The sequence below is a fragment of the Pelophylax lessonae genome, assembly GCF_965119305.1.
Source record: "Pelophylax lessonae genome assembly, chromosome: 8".
Classification (NCBI taxonomy): Eukaryota; Metazoa; Chordata; class Amphibia; order Anura; family Ranidae; genus Pelophylax; species Pelophylax lessonae.
In genome coordinates this window covers 205,140,777-205,165,035 of record NC_138775.1, presented here as the reverse complement: position 1 = coordinate 205,165,035, position 24,259 = coordinate 205,140,777, and the positions used below count along the sequence as shown (strand labels likewise).

General features: G+C 42.1%; 1 protein-coding gene across 2 annotated transcripts in view; it reads right to left on the bottom strand.

Annotated features, from left to right (window-relative positions):
• SELENOF (selenoprotein F) overlaps positions 1-24,259 on the bottom strand; it is a 37,264-nt gene that overhangs the window by 4,924 nt on the left and 8,081 nt on the right. For both annotated transcript variants that reach the window (XM_082265727.1, XM_082265728.1), the window contains exons 2-4: positions 17,617-17,784; positions 4,033-4,096; positions 20-69 (exon numbers count right to left, since the gene is read on the bottom strand). In XM_082265727.1, the coding sequence (XP_082121853.1) occupies positions 20-69; positions 4,033-4,096; positions 17,617-17,784 (282 nt within the window). The remainder of the gene's footprint in view (positions 1-19; positions 70-4,032; positions 4,097-17,616; positions 17,785-24,259) is intronic.

Sequence of the window (24,259 nt, the reverse complement as noted above, 5' to 3'; positions counted from 1 at the left end):
TAGAGAAATAAAGACATACCTTGATTTGCAGACCCTTGAAAAGCTTGGGCTTATCACTCCTGACAAAAGCTAGAAATACAACCAAAACAATTAAAAGAGTAAAAACAAAGGGGTCTTAAAGTAAACACCTAGCAAAGAACTTCTCCCATTCGCTACCTTAAGGCTGCATTCACACTTGAGCGTAGCGTTTTCGCGTGGTTTTTACCGCGATTTTCAGGCGTTTTAGGAGGCAGGCATTGACATCTATCAAAAACGCTGGTAATCAGCCCAAAAAGAAGCTCATGTACTTTTTTCAGCTACAGGCGTTTTGCTTCAGGCGTTAAAACGCTCAGATGTGAACAGGGGCCATTTAAATGAATGGGGTTTTAGCTGAAAAACGCTCAAAAAACGCCCAGGTGTGAATGGAGCCTTACAGATGAAAGATATTTTATTATTATCTGTAAAATAAGCGGAAAAAAAAAAAAAAAAAAAAAAGGATCAAGTTGAGGAGGGGCTATGGAAATCGAGAGGGGGGGGGGGGGAGGGAGAATTTGCGTGTTCTTCAGAACCGAAGAAGACAGGGCTGACACCAAAATCCATAATGCTGCCAGGTCAATTTTTCTGTACTTGCAGCATGTTTGAAGGTTTAAACATAGGGAAATGAGCATGTCATTTCAGAGATGTATAAAAATGTACAGATCTTTAATTTTTTTCCTTACATGTGCTTTAAGGGTTCATTCAATATATTGGGGAGAGTTATACAGCACACTGTGTGTATCCTGCTGCTCAATGCATAATGTCAGCAAGACAACTGCAACTCAGCAAATGCCGGCAATAAACCAGACATTTTAATATACTAGCAGATGGAACAAAGTCCACATAGATATTTTGAGAGAGATGGCTTCTAACTGGATCAAAAACAAATGAAAATTCCCTGCTCACTTACCAGCTAGCCTGCAACAAAACCAAACAGACCCTAAGAGCCCATTCACACTAGCGCGACTTGTGAGGCAACTTGTGTTGCCCCAGGTAGCTTGACATAACAAAAGCAATGTTAATCAATCAGCGCCGTCTTAATTGGCACTACTGAAGTTGCTCCGACTTCAGAAAAGGGTCCTGTACTACTTTGAGGCGACCTGTGATCCGACTGTCCCATATACTTCAATGGGAGTTGCCTCCTTATCTTAATTGACACGACTTGTTATCAGACTTTCCAGGAAGAAGAAAGAGATTAGCCAGGCATTCCCCACAGACAAAGTCGACTGTCTCTTCAAAGTAGTGCACAAGTCTCTTCCCAAGTCTCTTCCCAAGTCTCTTCCCAAGTCTCTTCAAGTCTCTTCAAGTCTCTTCCCAAGTCTCTTCAAGTCTCTTCAAGTCTCTTCAAGTCTCTTCAAGTCTCTTCAAGTCTCTTCAAGTCTCTTCAAGTCTCTTCAAGTCTCTTCAAGTCTCTTCAAGTCTCTTCAAGTCTCTTCAAGTCTCTTCAAGTCTCTTCAAGTCTCTTCAAGTCTCTTCAAGTCTCTTCAAGTCTCTTCAAGTCTCTTCAAGTCTCTTCAAGTCTCTTCAAGTCTCTTCAAGTCTCTTCAAGTCTCTTCAAGTCTCTTCAAGTCTCTTCAAGTCTCTTCAAGTCTCTTCAAGTCTCTTCAAGTCTCTTCAAGTCTCTTCAAGTCTCTTCAAGTCTCTTCAAGTCTCTTCAAGTCTCTTCAAGTCTCTTCAAGTCTCTTCAAGTCTCTTCAAGTCTCTTCAAGTCTCTTCAAGTCTCTTCAAGTCTCTTCAAGTCTCTTCAAGTCTCTTCAAGTCTCTTCAAGTCTCTTCAAGTCTCTTCAAGTCTCTTCAAGTCTCTTCAAGTCTCTTCAAGTCTCTTCAAGTCTCTTCAAGTCTCTTCAAGTCTCTTCAAGTCTCTTCAAGTCTCTTCAAGTCTCTTCAAGTCTCTTCAAGTCTCTTCAAGTCTCTTCACAAGTCTCTTCACAAGTCTCTTCAAGTCTCTTCACAAGTCTCTTCACAAGTCTCTTCACAAGTCTCTTCACAAGTCTCTTCACAAGTCTCTAAACAAGTCTCTTCACAAGTCTCTAAACAAGTCTCTAAACAAGTCTCTAAACAAGTCTCTAAACAAGTCTCTAAACAAGTCTCTAAACAAGTCTCTAAACAAGTCTCTAAACAAGTCTCTAAACAAGTCTCTAAACAAGTCTCTAAACAAGTCTCTAAACAAGTCTCTAAACAAGTCTCTTCAAGTCACGGGGCGACTTTCTGGTAGTGGTAGTGTGAACCAGCTCTAACAGTTAATTAAAACAAGGGGTGGAGTCACACACATTTGCAAACATACAGCATGTGTACGCTGCAGTGGCCACATCACGGCACCCCAGTTTACTGCAGCCCCAACTCTCAAATTTTAAAAGTGTGCCTTACTGGGTGTAGCACTCCTAATCAAACTCTGGCAATGTTGATTATGCACCCAGCACAAAAGCCTGGGGATCAGGCTTCCTTTGCCTTGTAGCAGCTGCTGAGCAAGCCCTCAAAGACATGCTGCAACTTAGGAGAGGGGAGAAAAGGGATATCACATACATTGAATCATGGGAGGAGGGTGACAAAATGAGAGGACACCAAGCAGCACTGAGAAACTAGGGTATGCTGCAACCACTTCCATCGAGTGGCAATGAGCTTCAAACAAGATGATTCTGCTGTAATATTTTTTTGTCTTCATTAAACTTTATTGTACCCCGGCAATGGCAAACAGTGCATTTTTCTTCTGCTGAACGCTGCTGCTCCTCCCTCTAACGTGTTTCACCCTGGGTCAGGGCTTACTCATAGGAGGTCTGCTTGCTGCCTATCAAGAGCTCGTTGCCATGCTCATTACGGAAGCTTGGCTCCCCAAGAATTAAACAGATAAGTGTAGACAGTCTGAAATAGATTGTACTTGTCTAAAAAGTAGTACACCTTTGCTGGTTGGCCTGGCCAGAACTGCACAGTGAAGATTGTAAGCTGCATGCATTTGAGGCACATATGTTCAATATTTCTGTTTACACCCAAATAACCAGAAAGACAGCACAGTACCTCCCTTGGTCATGTCAAAGTGTTCCAACATCACATCACCATATTGAGGTTCTGCAGAATTCTCTCCAAAGCATCTTCTTTGAAAATGGGGCCTTCAATTCAAAATAGGCATCTGCCTAAACTGGCTCAGAGTGTTTACATGACTTTTAGATGGCTTTAGAACGTAAGCTACAAATCGGGGGTGAAGGCATTAAATGTATGCAGTATTATACCACAAAAGAAAGGCATTGTGAGATTTTTTTTCTCCCGTCTGCAAATCTAAAAGAAGGAATTCTGTAATTTTCTACACAATGCACTAATAAAAGCCTAGACAACAATGCAAAATCTCTGTTTTTTTTTTTTTTCTGTGGTCTGGATATACCCTAAAGCTAAGAGTTTTTCTTTAAGGCACATCTAACAGTTATTTTTAATGCATGAAAAGGGCCTTGTACATGACTGACTGAACTGCACAACTTAAATGTGATCAACTAAAGAACACAAGAACAGCTGAGGCATCCCTTCTGCTTAATTCAAATGGGAGCCGGCAGATGCAGCAGTCGTATGAGATTGCTCTGTGCCAATGATTCCTCATAGTAGAATACGCATCCCTAATATTTACAATATGGAAATCAACAGAGCTCTTCAACCTGCAATGGATGGGTCTGGTAACAAAATGGGATACAGGGGGGTGGGGAGGGGGGTGGGCTGTCTCATTGTTAAATGCACCAGGCTTATGTGACTGGAAAATGCAGCACGCTCACCACAAGATTTAGGAATGCCTGGTCCCTGATAAATTCCACATCTTAATAATCCCTTTTTGTGCTGCCAGGCAACAGGCAGACAAAAATATGAGTTATAGATACTGCACATTGGCTTTTCTGTAAAATATTAACTTAGCTTTTGCTGCCGAGGATACTAAATTCAAATGTACCTTATCAGGCAAATATTTACAACCCCATATTAAAAGCAGCAAGAAGCCTGCCTGGAAACAAGAGTAGAGCAAGTATATAAAGATTTGAAGCTTACCCTGGACTTGAGGGAACCTCCCCAATTTTCATCCACAGACCTCTAGAATAGCTCCAGCATACATCTGCAAAATGATAGAAAGTGCTTGTTTATTAAGAAGAAATGGCAAATTGTAGTGGACATCTGCAGATAACAAAATGATGGAGAAAATGTTCTCAACCACATAGGCAGCATGGTGGCTAAAAAGTGCTGCAAAGCTTGAGTGGTGGAACATGAGGAACTCGTACAAATTCCATGCAGGTGGCAGGCATAGAACTCCACCACTCAAGATTTGCAGCACTATTCAGCCACCATGCTGCATGCCGTGGTGGAGTTCCATGCCTGCCACCTGCATTGAATTTGTACAAGTTCCTCGTGTTTAAAAGAGGTCTTAGGGTAGATTTAAACGTGTGACTCGGGCTCCATTCACACCTGAGCGTATCGTTTTCAGGCCTTGTTTTGGGCATTTTTCAGACATTTTACTGGGCGTTTTTTGCAGGTGTTCTAGACAGGCATTGACATCATCAAAAAGGCTTGTAATCTGCCAAAAAGAAGCTCATGTACTTTTGCTTCAGGCCACAAAACGTTCATATGTGGAAATGAATGGGATTTTGCTGGTTGGGCATTTTGAGACTTCAGAGATGAGCACATTACCAGCTGAAAAACACTCAGGTGTGAATAGGGCCGAAATCTTTCTTGCCTCTGAAGCCCAATCTGCTTCCGGATAGCTCTCCAGAGGGTACAGACAGGCAGTGAGGAAGTGATGTGAAGCCTCCTCACCAACAATTTTAATCTTATTTTTTCCGGCAATCAGAGCGTTTGCGTTGCCTCCCCACTGACTTGCAAGTGCAGCGTTTGGCAGCTGACCTGTCGGGTTAGCTTTGCTCCGATCGCAATGTGAAGCATTGTGGCTGCGGCATTTAAATATCTCCCTCTGCTGCCTATTGGAGCTTTGGGAAGGGGGGGGAGGCATAGTTGGCAGGCAGCAAAAAACACGGCTCAACCGTGCATTTTTTTTGCCACTCCCCAACAGCAAGTTTAAGCAAAGCCTTAGGGATCTTTCACATGGAGCGGACCGCATTGCAATCCGCTCCAGCACTTTTTTGTTTTCTTTTCACGGAGCGGATGACACTTGTGTCATCCGCTCCATAAGTCCGCATATCATCCCATCCGTTTGCGGATGATATACGGACATAATGTAAGTCTATGGGCATTGCGGATGACACCGCTGACATCCGATTTTCCTTCCTTTCCGTTTTTTGAACTGAGGAAAAATAGGGCTCTGTTCCGTTCCAAAAAACGGAACAGAACTGAAAGGAAGAAAATCGGATGTCAGCGGATGGTATTCCGCCGACATCCGCAATGCCATTGACTTACATTATGTCCGTAAATCATCCGCAAAAAAATAGGGCCCTTCAATACACATCAAAAGAAACATTTTTGGACTATCATGCATTATTTTGTACACACAAAAGGCCAAGGATATATGGGAGTATCTGGAGGACCACATGGAGGTCACTATCAAGGAGCGTCATGATCAAAAACTTAAAATACATGAAAACATAATTTTTTATATATTTTCTCATCTCTACACTGAGGAAGTAGATCGCATATGAAATGTTTAGAAAGGTCAAAATATATCCCATTGTAAAGATAGTGCCAGTTCTATATTGGCGCTAAAGTCTCTACAAACATTTTCCTCTCCACACAGTGAAGGTCTTGGAAACACAATGGCAGATCAAAAGGCTGGCAAAAAAAAAAAAAAGGGTAGACAACATAACTAAGAATATGCAATAAAATGTAGCTCTAGCAGAGGATTACCCCATTCTGTGAAAAGGCACTTAACTCATACCCAGAGGTATGTAAATTGAAGCTGGAAAATTCCAATTAAAAAGAAAAAAATATGCAATCTAATTTTAGGCAAATGCATTATGACACATCCTGTGTGAATGGTCTGGGTTAGAAGGCCAAAACACTTAATTTCTATTTTAACAAGTCATCACTGTTTAAATGCATTTTGAGACATGGATGAGACAATAAAACTCAAAAGAATTAGACATTCTGCACATGAAGACTCCTGGTCATGGGATTTGCGAACATAATCAAGTGTACTTGTGTCTTAACAAGAAAGGATGACATTCATAGAGCCAACAGCTGTGCTTTGCAGTACTAAAATAAAATGAAGTTCAAATCACTCGGAATTTAAATTTGCTGGCTTCAACTGGCATCACATAATACCATGTCTGATTTGTAGTGGGTATCGCCACCACGTAAAACACACTCACAGAAGGGAAAAAAAAAAAAAAAAAAAAAAAAAAAAAAAAAAAAAAAAAAGGCGTTTTTTTTTCTATATTGAGGACAGAAAAAAAAAAAAAAAAAAAAAAAAAAAAGGAGAAGAAGAGGTAACCATTTAGCTGGACACACAATTTGAAACAGACAGACAACCCAATGCTCTGCTGCCATTCAGAAGGCTGCTAGGGATCCACAGCTTAGGAGAGCAACATCTTCTAATCACTTTCATCTAAAATCTGTGGTCTCCAAACTGTGGCCTGCAGGCCGCATGTGGCCCTTTGCTTGCCTATATCCAGCCCTTGGGACACTATTCCTTTCACTGATAAAAGTCACTATGTTCCCCACTGACACCAACAGTTGGTCATAATTCCTCTCTCTGATACCAATGATCGGGGAACTATTCCTCCCACTTTTTTTTTTTTTTTTTTAACTCCCTTACCACCAAGCTTGAGGCATTACCAACTCCCACTGGCCACAGAGCGGCCCCCCTAAAGTCTGAAGGATAGTAAACTGGCGCGTTGTTGAGAAAGTTTGGAGACCCCTGATCTAAATGACTAATTTGAAGAGTTAAAGCTACCGATATTGTAAACAAATTAGGAAGACCACTATTAAAAAAAAAAAAAAAAAAAAAAAAAAAAAAAATGGTTCAACTGCCCTATAGCAGATGTATTGCTACAAGGTGGCTGCTCTGTGCAGAATCATGTATATTTACACGATTCTGCACTTCTGCGTTTTGGGCGCGAGCTGGGGGTGGCTTACTCCTGCTGTGACTTTTACACAGCGGGAGCAAATCAGTGGGTCCTGTGGATCCGCCGATCGTTCGTTACTCTAACACAGGGGTGTCAAACTCAATTTCATCGCGGGCCGCATCAGCATTATGGTTGCCCTCAAAGGGCCGGTTATTATTATTATTATTATTCAAATTTATATAGCGCTAACAGTTTGCGCAGTGCTTTACAACATGATTATATCTGTAAGATGTCCAGAGCCCCCCCCACCATCAGAAGTCAAGAGTCACCCACCCTTCCTTGCATCACAATACACCCCCTTACCTTGTACTGCTGCCAGGAAGAAGATGCGGGTGGATCTGGGAAAAAGAAAGTGCAGGGTCTGGAGATGAACCAGAGGAGGGCTGGATTCAGCGTTCAGAGTCTGCTGAATGCTTAGACCAGAGGAGGGCAGGGCAAGGTGGTGTTGCGGCTGCACAGAGAGGTGCAGGATCTGTTGGAGTTCTACCCTCCTCTCTGCTGTGGAGTTTTGGGAAAAGGGGGGGGGGGCAAAGACAAGCCTTTCTGAAGCTGCACAGAGGAGTGCAGGATCTGGCAAAGGAGTTCTGTCCTCTCTTCTGCTGACTACTGAGACAAGGTGGGGGCAGAGACAAGGGGATGCAGCAGCTGCAGGAGAGGTGCGAGGGCCACATAAAATGGCGTGGGGGGCGCATTCGGCCCGCTGGCCTTGTGTTCGACACCTGTGCTCTAACAGAATGACAGTCTACATGTAAACAAGGCAGACTGTCATTCTGTGAACACTGCCATTACTAGTGAAAAAAGGTTTATTGTTATTTTTGTTTACCGAGTAGGTTTTAGAGCAGAAAGTAAAAAACATTGGCATTGATTTACTAAAGGCCAATCCACTCTGCACTACAAGTGCACTTGGAAGTGCAGTCCTGTGAATCTGAGGGGGGGGGGGGATCTGCTGATTTCGGTCATCCAATCATGTGCAAGCAAAAAAAAAAAAATTGGATTTTTGTCTTACCGTAAAATCCTTTTCTCTGATGTTCATTGACAGACACAACTCCAGAATCTTCTTGACCATCGGGTTATGCTGCCCCCTACAAGAGAAGGACACTAGGCAGGAAAAAGCTTTACCACGCCCATGGGGCAGTCCCAGGGGGTATACTCCTACTTCCTGCTATAGGCACTAAGTTTTTTTATGCCTAGTCAGGAGCAAGGACCTAGTTCCTTGCTGGGATCTCTGATCCTTGTATTTTTTTTCCCTTTGTAAACAGATTTTTTTCCTTTTATCTTAATTATTTTCGGTTCCTGTGAGAACTACTATCTACTGCTGGACTGGATATTGTAGATCCTTATGGTCTCCCCAGTCCGGCCAGCGAGCGCGACCAGATCTCAGCTCTGCGCTATGTCGGCCACAACATAGCCCCACTGGACGGGGGCTGGCCGGCGAGTTAAATGTCTCGCGAGGACTCTCACGACCTCGTCACGGCCAGAGTCGCAGCATGCCTCTGGCCTGCAGCACCCCCATTTGGATGGTTCGGTGGTCTACCTGGAGTAATGCCCACCATGGTGTGGCAAGTAGCAGTCCCCCCCCCCACTACCCCTGGAGGGTTTTGGGGTGGACGTGGGCCCCTCCCTGAGATAGTTGGACCCCCGGGTTTCCCTCCATTCCCCCCAGCCCCTCTAAACAGTCACTGTGGGTCTCTGCCCCCCCTCCAGTGTCCTTCCCCCTGTACTGGACGGTGGTCACCACGGATGCCAGCTTGTCCCGAGTGGGGTGGCATTTTTGGCTTGGGCTGTGTTCAGGGGGGTCTGGACCCTGGAAGAATCCAGACTACCGATCTAATTACTGGACATTTTCTCCGGAGGAGTCTCCGGTGGGGAACTCTCAAGGTGATCCTGTTGGCCTCCGGTCTCAACAGGAAGGTGCTTAGGTTTGTGGCACAGTCTCGGGATCCTCTGGCCGACGCCACAGACGCACTGGTGGCTCCTTTGAGGCCAGTATCGTCTGATATATGTCTTTCCTCTTCTAGAACTTCTGCCAAGACTCCTGCATATGTTCGAGGCAGAAGGGATTATGGCCATCCTAGTGGCCTCGCTGGTCTTGGTACGCAGATCCCAATGGTCAAGAAGATTCTGGAGCTGTGTCCATCAATGAACGAAAGAGAAATGCTGTTTTTTTATTTTCATTGCATGTCCCCCTCGGATCTACAGCGACTGCACTTCCAAGTGCATTTGTAGCGCAGAGTGTATTTGCCTTTAGTAAATAAACTCCATTGTTTTTTTTTTTTCAAAGTTGTTGGCCAATCTTTGTACCTGGTGCAAAAAATAAAAAACTGCAGAGGTGATTAAATCCCACCAATATAAAGCTTTATTTTTGGGAAAAAAAGGGACATACATTTTATTTTGGGTACAGTGTCACAGGACCGCACAATTGTCAGTTTAGGCAGGTCAAGTGGTTGAAGCAGAACTTCAGGGAAAACCATGCACAGTTAAAATGGATTTTTTAATTCGGTTAGGCTAAACACAAGAGTCACACACCTGGTATACTGCAGAGCCAGGGAGATGAGATTTATTTTCCGATTTACAATGCAGACTCCGGCCCTGTTTATATGCGAGCGATTTGCAGCTTGTAAATCGCTCAGCTCTGAAGCTCCAAAACCAGCTAACAAGCAAAAAACTCCATTCATTTCAATGGCCCCTGTTCACATGAGTGTTCGGTTACCGGAGGCAAAATGCCTGAAACTCAAAAAAGTACATGAGCTCATTTTTGGCAGATTACAAGTGTTTTTTGGCCCCATAGACTTCAATAGAAACGCCTGATACGAGCAGAAAAACATTTAAATAGCAGCTCTCCACCACTAATTTCCTCTCCATCTCCTCCCCCTAGTGCTTTCTATTGGCTAAACCAAAAAGCCTTAAACTGTAAAATGCTTGTAATACACCTCTAAAAACACTTAAAAAAAAAAAAAAAAAAAATGCCCAAAAAAAAAAAAAAAACGATACTCTTAGGTAGGACTGGAGCCTCAAACATCACTTTTCTGTCTCCAGCCTTTACATTGGACAATGAATAGGCATCATGACCTGTACCCTAGTATCTGTCAGATCAGACAGTAATTAAGCTGAAGCAGGAATATTCATGTTGGAGGAACCACTCAAATGACTAATAATTTGACCAACTGCACAGCTGAAATATATATTTGAAGTGAAACTCCAAACAAACCCTTATGGAGCAGCAGATGTAAAAATGGACTTGTGTCCGTTTACACCTGCCTACCCCCAATCCGATTCGCAAAAAAAAAAAAAAAAAAAAAAAAAAAAAAAACTACAACACCACAGAAGGGGGATGGGAGGGCCCATAGAGTAAAGTGGGCTGTGTCACCTCTGCATAAGCAGAACAGAAACTGACCTTTTACACGCCGCTCTGCTTATTGTGGCCCACAACCAGTTACCAAGTCACTTAAGTGGCCCTCACTCTTCAAAAGGTTGGGCACCCCTGGTTTATAGCCTGCCTTACCAGTGTGGCTGCAAAAGCCACATAATAAATGGCATCTCACTAACATCAACTGGCAAGGCTCTTTACTACCGCCTTAGCGCTAGATGGTTTTTACATAAAATGTATTCTTCCTCACTATTATACTGTGTTTTATGTCACTATTTTTCAAGTAAAAAAAGAGTTATTAGTGTGCTTTTTTCTGAGTAGTCATTAACAGAACTAAATGACACAGAGCTCTCTTATGATAAGGAACATTTTTCTTCTAAAAAAAAAAAAACAAAAAAACTATATTCTATATATATATTTTCTTACGGGGAGAAAAAAAAATAATAAAAGAAGCTGGATAATTACTGGGTACCCCGTAATTGGTTGAGACAAAACAATTTTTCGTTCCAAGCTTTTGTGCAACTATCAAGTCTAAAATGGGGTAATACAATAGACCCTCAATTCAAACACGATGCTGTTGTTATTTGGGTAATGCTAAATGGTCCATGCACATAGAAATCTGACCATACAGGTAATATTCAAATAATGTTCTGTTATATGCTTGAGTCATTATGAATTAGGCCTCATGCACACTGGGCTTAAAATGAAAACAGCCTTTACAGGAGTTTAGAGATTTTCCAGCCTGTAAAATCACCTCTGTGTCCATATGTTGATGTGGCTAAATACATGTATACGCATCTAAACGCAAGTGCAAAATGCAGCTTTAGGCTCATTTTTTTTAAAGCAGCTTTCCTCCTGCCAGAGCCTTTGGCATTGAGCTCTGGCACTGCGTTTTTGATGTGTATCTGCTGCATTTCCTTTGAATTATATGGAACCATGAGGCCTTAAAAGAGGAGTGATTGGCAAAATCAAAAACAAAATACATTCATGGAGAAAAAAAAAAAAAAAAAAAAAAAAAAGACCCCTCGTGACTTTCAAAATGTTTAAAAAGGCAAACTGTAGATCTTTGATACAGTCCCTACAGATAAAAGGAGAATACCATTTTTTTGTTAACCATGTAGCACTACTCCCTTGGGAGCTGCTGATTACAGGTTCCCCTGGGTTACCATTAGCATGACAGTTTTCAAGATGTTTGCGAGTTTCTTGCTAGAACTGTCAAAAAAAAAAAAAAAAAAAAAAAAAAAAAAACACACACCAAACCATCACTGAAGAGAAAGCCACTCCAGATGAGCACCCATTAGCCATCCATCCATAGCATAGCCAGGGTTTAAAGCGGTAGTATACTCTGCTTTTTAATTTTTACCTACAGGTAAGTCTATAATAAGGCTTACCTCTAGGTAAAATTAATATCTCCTAAACCTGCACGGTTTAGGAGATATTCACCCTGAATGCAGCCGCTGACACCAGCGGCGCATGCGCTCTGAAGGTCCGGACCTTCAGAGCTCCTTGCCGGAAAGTGAACTCCTGCGCGGGAGTGACATCATCGCGGCTTCGGCCACTCACAGCGTCGGAGTCGCCGAACCCGAAAGAGAAGCCCAGGGGACATGTCAGCTCCCTCAGCGGTGTCCGGGCGACCATGTGGGGGCTTCGTTCTAAGGCAAGTATTTCATAATGTGCTAGTATGCGATGCATTACACACATTATGCCATTGGCCTGCAGGTTTTTATATTATATACATACATGCACACACAGGGGATACAACCGCTTTAAGTGAAGGTGCTAGCACAGCTAGTCTGCAAATGTTAAAATAAACCTGAAATTCCCTGCAATACTTCACCTTTATTTATTCCAGGTACTTATATAGCGCTGTCAATTTATACAGCGCTTTACATATACATTGTACATTCACATCAGTCCCTGCCCTCAAGGAGCTTACAATCTAAGGTCCCTAACTCACATACATACACAGTAGGGCCAATTTTTTTTTTTTTTTTTTTTTGTATACAGGATCCAATTACCCTACCAGCATGTCTTTGGAGTGTTGGAGGAAACCGGAGTACCCAGGGGAAACCCACGCAGGCACAGGGAGAACATGCAAACTCCAGGCAGGTAGTGTCGTGGTTGGGATTCAAACCAGCGACCTTCTTGCTGCTAGGTGAACGTGCTAACCACTACACCACTGTGCCGCCGTGGCACATGCAGAAGACACCAAAGAGTGTAGGGTACAGTAAACATTGACACTTTTTGAATCATATTGAGGTTATGAGTTTGCGCTAGCCACGTCAAGGTAAACTGTACTTACCACTGTCTGAAGTCTTTTGCATGAAGGATCCATAAAGGTGAAGTGTTGCAGCAAATTCCTGATTTCCTTTAACCACTTGCCGACCGCCCCACGCAGATTTAGTAGGCTCAGCATAATCACGTAGATCTACGTGATTATGTGCACGCTGATTATACACAGCGGGAGTCAGACCGCGGGAGGAGCGGGCTCGATCACCGCCGGCCTCCTGCGATCTTCACAGAAACGAGAGTCATCTGCCTATGTAAACAAAGCAGGTGGCTCTTCTGTCAGACAGGCACAAAGATCATGTGTATCAGCTTAGCTGAAACACCGATCTCTGTGTGCCTGTCACAGAGCCCTTCCCCCTCCCCCACAGTTAGCAAGCACATTTAGGCTTACGAAAGAGGTAACTGGCGCTGCCTAGAACAAGAGGGAGTGAACTGGTGGAAATCAAACACAACATTAGTGACTTTAAATTCTTAAAATGCTAGCGTGTGCCAAGTTCAAAATATGCATACAAATGTAAACAATAGCAATGTAAAATACTCTACTAAAAAGGAGATCAATAAAGCGACGAAGTGTAAAAAGGTGGCATATTATAATAAAGTACAGAAATCAAAAAAATGTCCATATAAGTAAAACAATAGATTCCAAAATCAATCTTCAATGGTGATCACTGATCGTGAAACCACTTGTGCTCCCCCTCTCTCCCAGGACCGCACTCACCAGATGAACGGACCCCTACAGGGGTATCGAGCACCAATGATAATAAGGATGGCTCTTGTATATATGCCCAGTAGTATATACACCACGTTGCCGGTAGATGAGAAGTCTAAAGTGACCAGGGATATATGGGAATTCCATTTTCCTATCTCGGCACATCTAATCCTCTTGGTGTTTACCATTGTTTTTAACTACACAGCTTTTTGGTCTATATATGTGACATCTGCGGTATGTAACTACATGTTTATTACAAAGACTCTGTTACTAGATATGTGAAAACTGAAAGATTATATGCAACTTTGCAAAAATTCTTTATTTTTTGATAAATATAGGAATTCATAAGTCTCCATCAAACAGACACCTGAAGAAGGGTGGCCACACCTGAAACAAGTTGGGTTTCTTGTAGTATCCGCCATTCTGTCAGTCACTATTTTCTTGTATTACCCTCTGTTGTAAGTCGTGACAATTTAACCATTTTCATATGTTCTATAGAGACATGTAGTCGCTCTATATTTTATATTGTTATCTGTATAATAAAATGGTCTTTATTTACAAATCATATACATTTGAATTTTTTGGATGTTTGGTTGCCCACATAGTCCCACTCCCTAGGGGGGTATCTTATTTACACAAAAAATTGGGCTAACTTAACTTTACTGTTTTTTTTTTTTTTTTTTATTATTCATGAATGTTTTTTTTTCCAAAACAAAAATAATTGTGTTTGAAAAACCGCTGCGCAAATACGGTTTGACATAAAAAATTGCAACACACACCCTTTTATTCTATAGGGTCTCTGCTAAAAAAAAAAAAAAAATTAATATTTAATGTTTGGGGGTTCCAAATAATTTTCTGGCAAAAAAAAAAAGAAGTAGATTTTTACATGTAGGAGCGAAGTGTCTCAAAGTTAAAATTTAACCAGAAATTGGTCTTTAACCATCTCCTTCCTAAGCCTATTCTGACAGATAGGGGGTGTTTCCTAAAAATGGAGTAATCGGAAACTGAGGCAGATGTGCATAGTAGCCAATCAGCTTCTAACTTCAGCTTGTTCAATTAAGCTTTGACAAAAGAACCTAGAAGCTGATTGGTGTCTATGCAGAGCTGCACCAGGTTTAGCTTTTTCTAGTTTTAGTAAATAACCCCATAGCATCACATTCTCATCTAGTACACTTATAATGCAAAGTGCATAGTTCAACTCCAGGGCTGCAAGCTATTCAGGTCCCAAAGCAGAAAAGCTCCAAACATTCCACCTCCAAGTTTCAGTTATGAGGGCCGGCCTTGTTTGTGGCAAACAAGTGTACTGTTACTGTGACCAAACAACTGTATGTATAAATGATGGGTCTTCAGCACAATGTTCCAGAAAGCCTGGTCTTTACCAATATGTTCAAAACTGTAGTCTTGCTTTAAGCCTGGATCACACCTATACATTTTTTAGTTTTGCAGAAAACACCACAATCTATTTAACATGATTTCCTATCATGTCCTCATCTCCGCTGATCCCTGCTGAGCACAGTCCCGCTCTTCTCTAAATATAGGACTACCATTCGTCTGTTTTTTGCTGGTGGGATTGGATGGCAGCGGGTGTCAGCGGACATGTGTGCCAACATTCGCCGCTCCATAGGAGGAGACTGGAGGGTCCTGATTAGGTCCACCTGAAAAACTGTCAGACAGATCTGATCCAACAGCCCGTGTGAAAAAGGACCCTAAGGGAAAGGTTCTACCTATTGCCACCTAATCTGGAACACTGGATTCTAATTTCATGGATTTGAAGTGTGGAGCAAGAAAGGAAGGAATTAATTTACACTATCCGGACAGGCTTCCCACTACAGTGGCCACCTTGGCCCTTCAGTTGGGTTCTCTTTGAAAATCTGGATGCAATTGACGAGTCATATACTCTTAAATCACTACTATGGTGAGGCATCTGTCTCTTTCGTTTACTATACACTATATAAATCCTACTACTAATCCATACCAGGATAAGTTCTGGATGCAAATTACTGTTTGCCCACCATATCCAGTATGCCTTATATGGACTTTGTGGCACAGCCAGAATCTATATATCAAGCTTTCAATCATTCTCTTACTTGTTCTCGCATTCTTCTGGTCTCGCATATTACAGTCCCTTAACAGGATTCACATTCCCCCCCCCCTTTTTACCTGTAGACCCCCCCCCCTCTCTTTTTGACATTATTGCACATACTAATATATCTATCCATATATGCATACTTTAGATCATCCATATATGCAGATTAGGACATATGGTATATTCTACCATCTATAAAGGTTTGAACGCAGTTAGAAACTATAACTGCACCTAAAATCCCTTTGCACGCTTATGCTGTTAAGCATAGAGTTGCTTTGACTATGCCATTTACTTCGATAACTTATGATAACTATGTACTTATATTTTTATGTAGGTTTTCTTCATAGAAGAAACTTTATTCTACGAATATACGCCCCTGAAGAAAAAGAATATTTTTCTGAAATGCGTCGGGTGATCCTGTTTATGTTTGGTCTTGGTACATGTATCGTGACACCTTCCAGGATATTGTAGAACTTTAGTTACTGTACATGTGCTTCATGGTTTTGTATATTGTAGATGCATCAACTAATATAACTCCTTTTTGGTGATTTTATACATCTGTTAGTTTTCAAATCGTATTTTCATTTCATGTACTTGGCCTAAAAAGTCCAGTTTTAAAGAGGGTTCCCTTTTGCAATTTAGGAACATATGTCGTTTTTTCCATTTGTCAAATCTGCATTTTTGTCAATTTAGGTCATGAAAAGGAATATGCAATATCAATCTTACTTAACATGTGTTCAAGTATATTACCTTTATCTGTAAACCTGATTTGAATAGCTTGTAATGTTTGCCTTTTTTTTTAATATGTTGAAAAAGCAAAAAATTTCAGTGAGGTGTACTTACTTTTCACATGACATTTCTTAATTTCCCTTAACAGACCAAGATGTCCAGCAAAAGTGGCATTTAGAGGGCTGAGACAATCTAGGCAATACTGACAGGAGTAGCTGCTTTAAACAAGTGTTAGCTGAAGTTTGATTTTATAAGTGATTGGCAAAATAAAACCATTCTCCAAATATACTAAATTAATCTTACACTACATTTTTTTCTTGCAATTCTGGAGAGAGCGAGGAAGGATTCGTTGTGAAGTTATACTGCAGTCTAAAGCCCCGTACACACGTACCGATTGTCTGCCGTAAATATTCGGCCGATGACCGATCGGTCGATTGTAGGCTTGTTAGTATGATGCTTCCGACAGCCGACAGCGCATTTTGGGCCGAATAGAATCTGTCGTGCAGGCATTAAAATTTTTGTTGGCCAACACCAGAACGGCCGATTGTTCGCCAGTCAGTACAGATTTCGGCCGACAGACAGCAGATTAGCAAGACTGGGCATGCTCAGAAAAGAAAAAAAGACAAGAAAAGTTAACCATCACATGACATCACTTCTGCAGTTGGCTGTTGTTGGCCGTCAAAATTCGTGTGCAGTCTTTTGCAGTTTTCAACAGACACGACAGCCCTGGACAAAAGACGGCCGATCGTTCGGCCGACGATCAGTACGTGTGTACGGGGCTTTAGACTCCATGAAAGCGATTTCACCTAGCCCATTGCTATGGGGACAACCTTTTTACCAGGCAGAAAATTAAGGTCTCTCTACCTTTTTTTTAAAGGTAAGGTGGGGAAGGCTAGAAAACCAGCCTGCTTTTTTTTTTTTTTTTTTTGCTTTGTGTCCCCTCTCCAGATTTGCCCTAATCACCTGTCTGGTAAACTTTGTCAGCAGGACAAAAAGTAGGGAGGAATCCTTAACAGAGCCCCAGTTAATAGTAAAATCTGACAGGGGTTCTAGCCCTCCCCCCTTTTTGGGGGGAGGGGTAAAAAAAAAAAAAAAAAAAAAACACACACACACACACACACACACACACACACACACACACACACACACACACACACACACACACACACACACACACACACACACACAGCATAATCCATGGCTAGTTGAAGGCAATCACCTTTAAAGCCTAAGATATGTGCATAAATGGCAACTGCGCAACACATATTAGGTATTGCCATGCATGCCACAGCAAGGGGAACAATTCTACTCAAGGCTAGTCTAAGGTTTTTAAAGTGTTGTGATCATGGAAATAGACATTTATGCTTTTCAAAACATCAAGTACCTTTCTTGATTCAAAGCGTGCCTCTTCCTGGCAACACTGTCTGCAAGGCATTTCTATCCCATTCAGCCCAAACTGCCCCAGCAGATCACAGGAGCTGCACAGTAAGTTACTGGAAAACCCAAGGTCCCTGCATGCTTCTGATGACAGCTCCACTCCATAGGTCGATATCTGAAGAAAAAAATAAATAAAAATATATACACTTTTAACAATTACTCTTAATTGCACAGCTGACATACATCTTCTCTGTCATTCTGTTCTGTCTGTTATTTAATTTTTAATGGTGAAAAGAATATAAATAATCAGATTACAGAGAAATTAAGCTTGCAAACTCAAACACAACTTGTTGGGGAACATTAGGTCAAGGTGAATTCTCCAAGTTTAGTTAAGAATAGGGTTGCAACTAAGGATTATTTTCATAATTTATTAGTTGGCTGATTATCGTTTCGATTAATTGAATAACCTTAAAAAAGGTGTATAATTTAGTCATTAAGTTTTTTTTTTAAAAAGGCAATTATTATTATTCTTCTTAAATATCGATATGCAGTGGTAAATATAAATAACCAGCTATATGGTTAGGGAGGAAAATCTCTAATTCATAACAGACCGAAGAGGTACATACCAGTGATGGCGAACCTTGGCACCCCAGATGTAGTTGAGCATCATGGGAAATTTAGTTCCAAAACATCTGGGGTGCCAAGGTTTGCCATCACTGGTATATACACTATTACAGGTTGAATCTGGTAAATATCAGAGTCAGAGATACGGTAACATTTTGCACGGTAACATTTTGCACTGTATTGTAACACAATGCACTAATGTGATCATAGATTATAATGGAAACCATTTCCCTGTGCACGCAAGTGTTAGTGCAGTTAAAAATTAAAAAAACTAGAAGGGAAAAAAAAAAAACAAACACCCTACATATACATACCGATTACAGTCTAAATTACAGTTGGGGGGGGGTTTTCGGAACGACAGTGGCACCGCAATCTATATTTCCACCATTATTCAGAATCACAAAGTAATATTGTGAATGAACAAGATATTTAGGGTCCATGTTACACTCATATGAACAGCCCAAATTTACAGATTAATAGATATCCGACATTTACCCACTTATTGTCAAACAGAATTATGGCACCAGCACTAAAGAATGACATCAAGCATGAAATTAAATTACGGAATGGGAGGGTATCACCTTCTTCGCAGTTTACATTTATTAGTATCCCTTTCCAGTAATGAGCATGTTAGTAGATGCCAAATAATGCATTTTCAGAACCAATTAGCTTAAATTAAATTTGCAAATGGGAGGTAGAAAACCCTCATGGATGCATTTTTTCTTGCTGAAAGTTAAAAAAAAAAAAAAAAAAAAAAAAAGCGATAAAAGCAGTAAAGAAAAGATGACAGACAGACATCCCTTTGCCCACTATATACACAGGTAAGTTCTTGCAATTAGTTTTGCTGCTAGCTCTGGATAAAACAATTAGAATTCTTTTTTTTTTTTGCTTTTAAGTGTAGATGTGAGATCCGAGGTCTTTTTGACCCCAGATCTCATATTAAAAAAGGAGGAGGACCTTGAGGAGGAAAAAAAAAAGCCATTTGCGGGCTACTGTAAGAGAGACATTGATCCAGAAGAGGAGAGGATAATCTGTGCCCCAGTGCAACCTACCAGTGCCCACCAGCGCAGGTCAGTGCCACCTATCATTGCTGAATCAGTGACACCTACCAGTGCCTATCATTGCCCATCAGCGCACATTAATGAAGGGGAAAAAAAAATTACCCGTTTGCAAAATTTTATAACAAACTATAAAAATGGTATTTGGTTTCAAAATTGTCGGTCTTTTTTGTTTGTTCAGCAAAAAAAAAAAAAAAAAAATTATATATATATATATATATCAGGTTTTCCAGGCATTGAGTCTGCCATTGTTACCGGTTACCTCTCCAGCCCTTGTGACCCCAGGTGTGAGAACTGAAACATTGACAATTCCGGCATCTTTGGTTTGGTTGTTTTATTGTATTTAGGGGGATGGAAGAAGGGAACGAGTGGGGCACTCCTCTGGCTCAACTAGGTACACTTTTGGGACTCTTTTGGCAAGAAATGCCTCTTAGCAAGAAATGCCTATTAGCGCTGTCTTGACGCCAGCCGACGCTAGCCAATGCTTCCTTACGCTTGAATACACTAACACTGAAAACTGTGCTGGAACCTGGACTTTAATTCAGAAGATCCAGGACTGTAGAATACTAGACTCCGGACACTGCTTTGCTCAAAAGTCACTGAATAGCTCCCTCCAGCCCTGTGCTGGCTCTTTGTAAATTCCTGTGCTGCTTCAACTCTCAACTGGTGCACTCCACACTGTACACTGACTCTTCAGGGCCCAAACTGCAGGCGCACCCTTTAACACTTCCGGGTCCTCTGACCAGGCACCCCCTATAACTTCAGGGTCCTCTGACCAGGCAACCCCTATAACTTCAGGGTCCTCTGACCAGGCACCCCCTTTACAGCTAGCTGACACTTGGATCCCCAGAACCTCCTCCGGAGTGGGCCCCTGACACTAGGGCAGACCCCAGGGGCAATCCACAGTACTCACGACCTTTGTAGGCTTTCCTGGGACTGGACCCCTCTCTCTCTGCTGGTTCTCGGCACACCGGATCCCATTCAGCTCAACTCAGCACCCTCTGGACTCTCAGGCAGCAACCCGAGACATCCACTTCCTCTCTGACAGGAAAAAAGACAGCCGTACTCCCCCTCCTGGGACTCTGCTTCCCGCCAAAGACAATGAGTCATGCACTGCCCTCAAACTTATACCCACTCCCAGAATTCTCTGCAGCAGAATCTGCCTTCTAGGGTAGTTACAAGCCTGAATGTGTCTCCGATTGGGCTTCCTCCACTGCCCAATGAAAAGACTCACAGGGCTAGTGGGGAGACTACCCTCTCGGCAGACACAAATGGGAGCCATGACAACCTACCTGACCAAAAGAAATCATGGCTCTGCTGTTATGCAGACAAAGCACACTATATTTTACCTAGCACCTACCTGTAGGGTGCTACATATATAATAAAAAAATAAATAAACCCCAGTGGTGAATAAATTACCACCAAAAGAATTGGTTTGAAAAAAAAAAACCAAAAAAAAGATAAAAATGTCATTTGGGTACAGTGTTGCATGACCGCACAATTGTCATTCAAAGCGCTACAGCGCTGAAAGCTGAGAATTGGCCTGGGCAGGAAGGGGGTTTAGGTGCCCAGTAGGCAAGTGGTTAAAAAAAAAAAAAAGACACTGCAGGAGCACGTTTATCATGCTTAAGGGCCGGTTCACACTCTTGCGAGTGCGGCGATCGCATGTAATTGGGAGCGCACTGCTCCTTCATTACATGCGATCGGATGTGCGGATGCGAATTCAGCCATACACTTGTATGGCTGAATTCGCACTGTATCCGCACCAAACTCACACGACCCTTTTTTTTGCAGCCGCATCAGGATCAGATCGCACAGTGGTTCACACTTGTGCGATCCGATTCTGTGCGAACTGTGATATGCGATCAAACTGGGGGTGTCGTTAACATTTCATTGACACCCCCTGCGTATCGCATATGGCAGTGTGAACTGCCAGATGTGCGGGTGCTATGCGGGAACATGCTGTGAATTTGCAGCCTTCCCGCATCGCACAAGTGTGAACCGAGACTTAGTTTCAATACATTTTTATTGAATTTTAAAATTTCAAAGCAACATAGGACATACAAGTCAAAGAAATAAGAGGGTGTGTTACAAGAAAAGGAAAAAAAAACAAATGTAACAGTACCAGTCAGATTAATAATAACATAGTTGAACATTATTTATCGTTTCATGTTGGAACGGGCAAGGTGTATCATCCTCCCTACAGATATTGTCAGTATAATATAAAAGTGAAGCAAAAAAATTAAAAGTAAACATATGAAATAGCTAAAGTTTCACACAGCATAAAGTCATCAATCCATGGTCTCCATAGATCTAGGGTTTCCTAGTTCCCCACACTGGATGAGAAGAGAATCTCATATGCACCATGGGTGTGGGCTGTTTGAATAACTTCTGCAACCTCTGGGGGTTTTGGATCTTTCCAATGTCTGAGTATGGTTAAGCGTGCTGCCAGTAATAGATGTGAGATTGTAGTTCTGTGCGATAGAGGAATAGACCGCAACTCTAGGGAGAGAATCGCCATTCCAAGAGTTAGTTCTAGGTTCACTCCTGCAATTTTAGTTATTCGCACCCAAAAAGTATGAAGTTTTGGACAGGAGCACAAAATAGGAATTGTGGTTCCTAAATCACTGCACATCCTCCAACAATGGAGAGGAGTATTTGGAAACAATCTTGATAGGCAGTAAGGAGTCAAATTGGTAGTGAACAAGCACGTAGCAGTCGTGTGAAACGGGTCCACTGTCCTACCCAGCTGTTCCTTGCACCACTTATGTGAATAAAGAGCTTTTCCTCATTGGATTCCGTGGTTGTGTGCAACCATTTTCTTCTTTCATGCTTCTCCTGGTGGCGAGCCGAGGTTCAGCACCCCCCTTGAATCGTGAACTTTGACTAGCCTGAGCGGTGTTCTCTCTCTTCATTTTTTACAAGTCAAATACCAACGTAAAAATGTTTTGATATATCTCCCAGAGGTTTGCTCTTTTGGTGGATAGATAAGTGGTACTCATGGCTTTTACCCATTGTTCTGCGGGGTATACTTTCCTCATGCATTAATTGAAGGGGATTTAACAAACCTATTCTTCTCCTGTAAACTCGAGTATAGGAGTGAAATATCTTTGGTTGTGTCATTGGAGGTCTGGTAGTTTATTTGTCCCCATTAAATGGGCTGAGCATATTTATACAGCTCATTAGGGTAAAGGTTGTATTCCAGCTACTATGTTCTGAATGTTTTAGGCGTTGGGCCAACCATTAGGTCTTTAGGATGGTAGATATCTTTATCAATCCAACTTAAGAGGTTGGAGGTCTGGTATTAGAAGTTGCAGTGTGGAAATAGGGAACCTCAAAGGCTTCACCTTCTCCCTTGTTGTTGGGTTTTGCACAAGTGAACCCAGGAGCAGATGGATGCTAAAATGGGCGGGGCTAGTTTAGTATCTAAGGTCTTGGTGTGGGGTGATATCAGAAAGGAATATAGATTTCCCCTGGGACCTGAGTTTGGTGTAATTCTACCCAAAGGGAGCTGGATCAGGAATTGTCCAATTCTTTAACTGTGCTAGAAGAGTTGCGTAATAATAGTCCTGTAGGTGGGCATGGCTCACTCCCCCTGCTTTTCTATTTTTGATCAGTTTACTGAACGTGCAATTGGCCTTCTTGCCTTGCCATAGGCATCTGTTCAGTATGGATTGTAACTTGTTAAATTAAAATTTGGGTAGTGGGATAGGTAGCGTTAACAGATAAAATAGCTGTGGTAGTATTTACATTTTGAAGGCCGCTAAGCGACCTGACCATGATAGTTCAACTCGAGCTAGTTTATCCAATTTGGAACTAAATGAGTCCAGAAAGGGGATGCAATTTGCTTTTCTAGGATCTGCAGGGTTAGGAGTTAAGAGTATTGTCCAAATAATGAATTCCCTTTCCTTTCCACACGTAGGGGAAGCTATGTTCTAGGTTCCGTTTGATGGCAGGTGGAATACCTAGGTTCAGCAGGTAGGACTTAGTTTCATTTACTTTATAAAATTTGTTCAGTGCTGAATGGACTGAAGCCAGGGAGGTCTCCACGTCAGTTAGCATCAGCGAATAGCCTGAGAGTATGAGTGTTCTCTATAGTTAAGCTAGATATTTGGGGGTGTGAACGTATGTACATGGCTAAAGGTTCCATCAGTAAAGTTAAAAATGAAAGGAGGAAGGGGGACATCCTTGATGTGTACCATTAGATATCTCGAAGGGAGTTGATAATGCTCCAGAGAAGTACACTTGGGCAGATGGGCTTGTATATATAAATGCCATTATGGCTGTGTAAGGGCTCTTTCACACAGGCGGACCGTTCAGATCCACCTGTCCATTTTTTTTGGTGGATCTGAACGGTCCCCCCATGCATCCCTATGGGGCATCAGATGTCAGCGGAGACATGTCCGCTGACATCCGATCCGTCAAATCTTGACAGATGGAAACCCTATTTTCCAAACCTTTCAGCGGATCAGATCGGATCGACGGTCCGTTCCAATCAGATTCCCCCATAGAGATGTATGGGGAACTGACAGCTGTGTCTCCGCACACAGCGCGGAGAACAGCTGTCATCCTCCTGCTCAGTGGGGGGATCGGCGGATCGATCCCCCGCTGAGATAAACAGAGTCCGTCCGACGGACGGACTGTGTGAAAGGGGCCTAAACCAGGCCTGTGAATCCAAAGCTTGAGAGCACCTGGGCGAGGAATTCCCAGTGTATTCTATCAAACGCCTTCTCTGTGTCCAGATCCAGGAGCAGAGAAGGCGTTTTATTCCTGCTGGCTAGATGTATAATATTTATCAAACGCTGTGTGGCGTCAGCATCAGATTTTAAAAGTTCCTTAACGATTTCTGGTGTAGGTTGTGGAGTATTGGGGGTCATCTTTAAGATTATATAACGAGCTACAATATTGACTGAAGCATCTGCTATTGCTTGTGGATGGAATCATTTTGTTTGGTTTTTAGGGTGAAGT